The sequence below is a fragment of the Buceros rhinoceros genome, unplaced genomic scaffold, assembly GCF_000710305.1.
Source record: "Buceros rhinoceros silvestris isolate BGI_N320 unplaced genomic scaffold, ASM71030v1 scaffold34873, whole genome shotgun sequence".
Lineage (NCBI taxonomy): Eukaryota > Metazoa > Chordata > Aves > Bucerotiformes > Bucerotidae > Buceros > Buceros rhinoceros.
The window spans coordinates 4,793-10,856 of record NW_010402469.1 but is presented as its reverse complement, the minus strand read 5'-3'; the positions used below and the strand labels follow the sequence as shown (position 1 = coordinate 10,856).

Here is a 6,064-nt window from a genome sequence, read left to right as displayed (position 1 = left end):
CGGGGGGGTCTAGGGGACGGCGTGTCCTTGGGGATGCGGTTTGGCACTGTGGGCTTCGGGCTGATGTCTGAAAGCTGCTAGCGCTCAGCCAGGGCTCGGGATTTGGGCTAGGAGCTTTGCCGGGGGTGTTTTTCCCCGTGTTTACGGGACGGGCGAGGGTACGGAGATCTGTCAGGAGCTGTGCCCAGCCGGTGTCCCTTGTGAAGGTGAACGGCGGAGAGGACTGCCCAGGCTGTCGGAGAAACAGCATTAACGATGCATGGGAGCGCACTGGGACGTTTGCTTGGGATGTGGGATTACAATCCTTCAACACATTCATTATCATGCATTTTTTGTTTGTTTGTTTGTTTCTGCTGTCTTGTATGTGGTAGCCATACTTAAGATATTCTGCAGTTACATTTTTCTTAGAAAGGCAAACCCTTAGAAAACATGACATCATTTCTCCCTTGTGCAGAACCACGAGGGGTGCACTGCTCTCTTCATGCCCCAGGCTTTTGTTGTTCACCGCAGAGGTGGCACACGAGAGGAGGTGTTGCCGTGAGAGCCACTGCGGTGCTTGTGGCGGTGACATCAGTGCAGCGTAGAAAATTGCAGCTTAGAGCAACCTCCTTTACCATCTGTCATTGCTTAGTCGTGCTGGACTTGGCTCCATAACTGCAGCTTGTGAAGAAAGTGCTGTGAAGCTGAACTTAAAACTGACATATAGTAAATGCATAAACTCATGGTCAGAAATTTCAGTGTGTTATCTCTTAACATTTTTTTTTTTTGTAATGATTAGGGAAGTCTTAGTGTTACTGAAACAAATACTTATTTTAGATTTCTAGAAACACCCTGGGTGCAGCATTTGTTGCTACAAGGAACATCCATGCCTCCAAACCAAGCTTTCAGAAAACTGGTGAGTCTGAGAAAGGTCTTCATACAAGAGTGCCGTTTAAGAGCTTGCTCCAACAAAAAAAGAGTTTGAATGTGGAGCGTGAGGGGTGTGTGTCGGTTGGTGCTTGAGCACATTTACATCCAGAGAGTGTTTTGGAGTGATCTATCTGTTGCACAGTCATGTCCAGGAGCCTTTACTTCAAATTCTGCCCAGACCAAAGGAGTGGAGAGGTGTCAGTTGGTTTACACATCTTGCCTCCTTTGTGAGGATTCAGTCACTCTTCAACCCTTGCAGAATTATTTGAAAAAAAAATGCCCCAAATTCCAGTTTCCTCTCTTGTTTGTAACAGTACGAAGGAAGGGATGATTTTCCCAGGCCTGCTTGGGTTTGACCTTGTGTCCTTGAGCATAAGTTTTTCTGCTGCCAGCATCTTGGTGACTGGCAAAGGCAGCGGCACTGCACAGCTGTGTTTTTGTTTGTTCATGTACAATTTTTGAGAGTGGTTGAGCATGATTAAAGGTATTATTAGGAAATAACAGTTTATTCTAGCTGAAGAAATAAAAACTCGTAGGAGACGCACTACCAAACAAATTTGAGGAAGATGGAGAATGCATTTTTATAAATGTGTCAAGCAACATGCTGCTTAAATTTATTGAGTTCCTTTAAATATACTTGGACCTTGGCTTGCAGATGGGTTGATGGGCTGTTTGATGCCTCCAGTCTAAGTAAATACTCTGCAGGCAGAGCTGGCATGTCTGCACTTCCCGAGCTAAGTCTAACTGTTTAATCTAACTGCTTTCTAGGGGCAGAGATTGCTAATGGAGTAGGACATAAAGGAAATTGGTAACTGAACAGCCATGGGTGTTCTGAGGCTGGCTCACAGAGATGAGCTGAAGCTGCGTTTATTGGCTGTGGATACAGCAGCCGTTACTTACCGTGTTCATCCTCTGTGAGGAGGAGCGTTGCTTGCTAGACCTTGTGGCACACCTCAGACAGGGTACAAGCCAAGGCTCGTGAATTCAGGATGCCTTTACTGAATTCATCCTGCGCCTTAATGTGCTAAATCCGTTTATAAACGTCTCTTTGCAGGTACTGCTGAGGTGTCCTCTATTCTGGAGGAACGTATTTTGGGAGCTGACACCTCTGCTGAGCTCGAGGAGACTGGCCGTGTGCTCTCAATTGGTGATGGTATTGCCCGTGTGTACGGCCTCAGAAATGTCCAAGCAGAAGAAATGGTTGAATTCTCTTCTGGACTGAAGGTAAGTTTTCATAAAAGCAGTTTGTTTAGCCTAGAAATACAAAGAAGGCTTTAAAGTACATGAGACTATGCTTGAAGGTACCTGCTCTACAAAATTCATTGCATCTTTAACACGTAGTAGTAACTAGTTGAGAGAATACTACAAAAAGGAAATACTCTCTGAATTTGTAGCACTTTGCTATCAGGATCTGGTTCTTGGCCAGTGTTTGTGCTTTATTTGTCTTCATGTAGGAAGTGTAAGAACTAATCTGACATTGGGTTTTGTTTTCTTTAGTTTCAGGCTGTCTTTTCTGTTTACTGTTGAGAAGCAGCCTCTCTGCTCTGGCACAGTTGCAGCTTACTGACTCCTTCCAGTCCTAAGAGTATTCCAGAGTTAGAAAGCAACAGCTCTCCCAGTAGTGGAGAGATATCCCTGACTCACCTTAGGCAGAGAAGAAGCCAGTGCTTTTCCTTTCTCCACGTCCTAGTCAAGAGAGTAGTATTGTATTTGAACCGTGTGTTTTTCCCCAGTGTTGGACTCTTTACCTGGACAGGGTGACGGGTGTCTTGTCTGGACAGTGCTTTTGCCAAGAAAGACTGGACCAGAAGGCTCTTGAGGGCCCTTCTAGCCTGCTGTCCTGTGATTTTTAGAGAGATAATTGGATGCTAGACTGATATAGACTGATTTAGAGAGATACATGGATGCAAGTGTAATTGTGTCGTAAGCTGAAGGCTTAGGCAGGTTCTCTACCCATATGTGTGAAGAACATACGTCCATTGTACAGGAAAGCAGAACATTGGCTATTGTTACAAATCAGATTGAGGTAGATGATGATGTGTATTCCACCATGTAGAAAAATCACATCGGTGTTAAACTGTCCCAAGTTTTCCTGATTGTCAGCGTGGGTTTTCTCAGGAGAGTGTGGTATTTGTCCTAGGGGATGTCCTTGAATTTGGAGCCCGACAACGTTGGTGTTGTCGTGTTTGGAAATGACAGACTGATCAAGGAGGGGGATGTTGTGAAGAGGACTGGTGCCATTGTGGATGTTCCAGTTGGGGAAGAGCTGCTGGGCCGTGTTGTAGATGCCCTGGGCAATCCAATTGATGGGAAGGTAAGTGTAACCACATGTTCACTGCCTGTGCGTGTATCCACGTGACACAGACTGCAGCAGGTTTCTTCCTCTCTTTTAAGGGCCCTGTTACATCTAAGACACGTAGAAGAGTTGGCTTAAAGGCCCCTGGGATCATTCCCAGAATCTCTGTGCGCGAACCTATGCAGACTGGTATTAAGGCTGTGGACAGCTTGGTGCCAATTGGCCGTGGCCAGCGCGAGCTGATCATTGGTGACAGGCAGACTGGGTAAGTTAAATGCTCGAGCTAAAAGCGTTTCCTTAAGCAGAAACTGGAGTACAGTGTTTGCTGATGTACAGAGCTGAACACAGACCTGTAGGGATTTGGGCAACTGTAGGCAGCCTAACTTACCAACCTCTGTGTCACACAGGAAAACCTCAATTGCAATTGACACAATAATCAACCAGAAACGATTTAATGATGGAACAGATGAGAAAAAGAAGCTGTACTGTATCTACGTTGCAATTGGCCAGAAGAGGTCTACTGTTGCTCAGCTGGTGAAGAGGCTCACTGATGCAGGTACAGGTTTTTCGAGGTGGTTGAGCCTGGCAACTGTCAACATCCTGTTCACATTATAATGCTGTGACCTCTCCTGGCTGCGAGTATGGACAGAAATCTTTTATTACTAGATGTAAGAACTACTTGCTCTTCTGGTCAAGAAATCTCTCTAGGTATCTGAGGGGAAAAAGACCCCTCTTTTTCCATGTTGCATTGCAAGACTAGTGTGAGGCCTCAGAACTGCTGAACTGGTTTTTGGAAAAGTCACCTTGCATGTTTTTTTTTTTTTTTTTTTTTTTTTAGCTGAGTTCAGAGAACTTCCTCTTGGCAGTCAGACAGGCCTGATGACAAGCAGTGCCCTACAGGTATCTGTGGACTTGGCATTCATGTGATAAGTTTGCCAGTCAGTGTGAATGGCAGTTGCAGGTTTAGTGGAGAAACTTCACCACCCAAACATTAGGGATTAAATGATAGTGTCTTCCCAGAAACAGTGATCTTGTTGACCAAGTTCGGATCTATACCAGCTTGCAAGAGGTCAGGGATTTTACCTCTTGCCGGCTGCTGGTCAAGCAGAGTCACACCTAGCAGGAAAATAAACCCATTTTAAAGACAATGATGTGTTTGGTATTATCAAACAAAGGGTTGCATCTCCTTGCAGAAACCAGGAAATCACAGACTTCAAGGCTGAGTTACTTCTAGAGCCAAAGTGTATCTTAGTGGGTGTTTAAACTTCACTGTAAGTGGGGAAGAAATCTGCAAGTGTTGGACATTAGCTTGCGATGAACGTGGCTGTTGGGATTTCTTGAGTTAGCTGAGCTAATGGATGTGTTAATCTCGTACGGTGTTCTTTGCTGTCGCAGCATTAGTGGTGCTGCCTGGGCTTGCCTCAGCAGCCGGTACTGCAGACGCACATCGTGTTTGCTGGTTACAGGCATGATGAGGTAATACGCTTGGTGGTCTGTGTCTCCGATTCGTTCCAGATGCCATGAAGTACACTATTGTGGTGTCTGCCACAGCATCCGATGCAGCACCCCTTCAGTATCTGGCTCCCTATTCTGGCTGCTCCATGGGGGAATACTTCAGAGACAACGGAAAACACGCGTTAATCATCTATGATGACTTATCCAAGCAGGTCAGGAGACATTGTTTACAAGCCTTGTAGTCCAGCACTGGTGTTTGTAGCTCTAAGATCACCTATATTATGAATTCAGAAATTCAAAATGTTAAACCATCTACTGAAGTCTGGGTGCTTGTTTTATGCCGCACAGGCTGTTGCCTATCGTCAGATGTCTCTGCTGCTGCGTCGTCCACCTGGCCGCGAGGCCTACCCGGGTGACGTGTTCTACCTGCACTCTCGCCTGCTGGAGAGAGCAGCCAAGATGAACGATTCCTTCGGAGGCGGCTCTCTGACTGCCTTGCCTGTCATTGAAACTCAGGCTGGTGACGTGTCTGCTTACATTCCAACCAATGTCATCTCCATCACTGATGGACAGGTAGGACAGCTGCCTCATGTGCCAGTACCTCAGTGTAACTCTCCGGCAGCTCTCTGAGGAGACCTCCAGCCTTCTGACCAAGATAATAAAACAATTTTCTCCTACAGATCTTCTTGGAAACTGAGTTGTTCTACAAAGGTATCCGTCCAGCCATCAACGTTGGTCTGTCTGTGTCCCGTGTAGGTTCTGCTGCTCAGACTAGGGCTATGAAGCAGGTAAGTATGAAACTGCTGTTCCTCTGACCAGTGATGAGTAGTGTGTAGGCTTTCCTGTTTGACTCTAAAGAGCTGTGAATAGAGAGGGAATAAAGCCTGGGATTCCGTAGTGTTACTAAATTGTGAAAGAACAGAGTTTGAGGACTTTTTTGATACTTCCATTGCCTGGTGAGAGAGGGGGAGAAGGGACAATAGTATCTGCATAAAGGTGAGGTTTCAGGGGGCTGAACTGGGCACTGATCTAACTGGAAAGAGAGGATGTGCTTTTAAACCACCCCTCCACACGTATAGCTTCTAATCCAGACAGTGAATTAGAGGGGTTTAGTATCAGTTGTGCCCGTTTTAGGGAGGAATGTCATGTTAAAGGCCAAGCAGGTGGTTTTTAGAAATGCATGTCAGAATCCTGATACTGGACTGGTGTGCCCGGCAGACCTGACCATTGTCAGCTGAAGATAACCTGAGACCACGAAACCCATGAAGAACGGTCAAGCTCAGTCTGAGCTGTATCTCGTGTTGCAGGTGGCAGGCACCATGAAGCTGGAACTGGCTCAGTATCGTGAGGTGGCTGCCTTTGCTCAGTTTGGGTCTGACCTGGATGCTGCCACGCAGCAGCTTC

At 46.2% G+C, this 6,064-nt stretch overlaps 1 protein-coding gene across 1 annotated transcript in view; it reads left to right on the top strand.

The window, feature by feature from the left end:
* Positions 1 to 816: 816 nt before the first annotated feature.
* The window catches only part of ATP5A1 (ATP synthase, H+ transporting, mitochondrial F1 complex, alpha subunit 1, cardiac muscle), a gene marked incomplete at its 5' end in the record, with an annotated part of 6,502 nt that continues 1,254 nt past the window's right edge, over positions 817 to 6,064 (top strand). The window contains 9 exons of the mRNA XM_010132648.1: positions 817 to 895; positions 1,964 to 2,133; positions 3,050 to 3,223; positions 3,304 to 3,470; positions 3,613 to 3,761; positions 4,721 to 4,872; positions 5,009 to 5,233; positions 5,341 to 5,448; positions 5,968 to 6,062. Coding sequence (XP_010130950.1) covers positions 817 to 895; positions 1,964 to 2,133; positions 3,050 to 3,223; positions 3,304 to 3,470; positions 3,613 to 3,761; positions 4,721 to 4,872; positions 5,009 to 5,233; positions 5,341 to 5,448; positions 5,968 to 6,062 — 1,319 coding nt within the window. The remainder of the gene's footprint in view (positions 896 to 1,963; positions 2,134 to 3,049; positions 3,224 to 3,303; positions 3,471 to 3,612; positions 3,762 to 4,720; positions 4,873 to 5,008; positions 5,234 to 5,340; positions 5,449 to 5,967; positions 6,063 to 6,064) is intronic.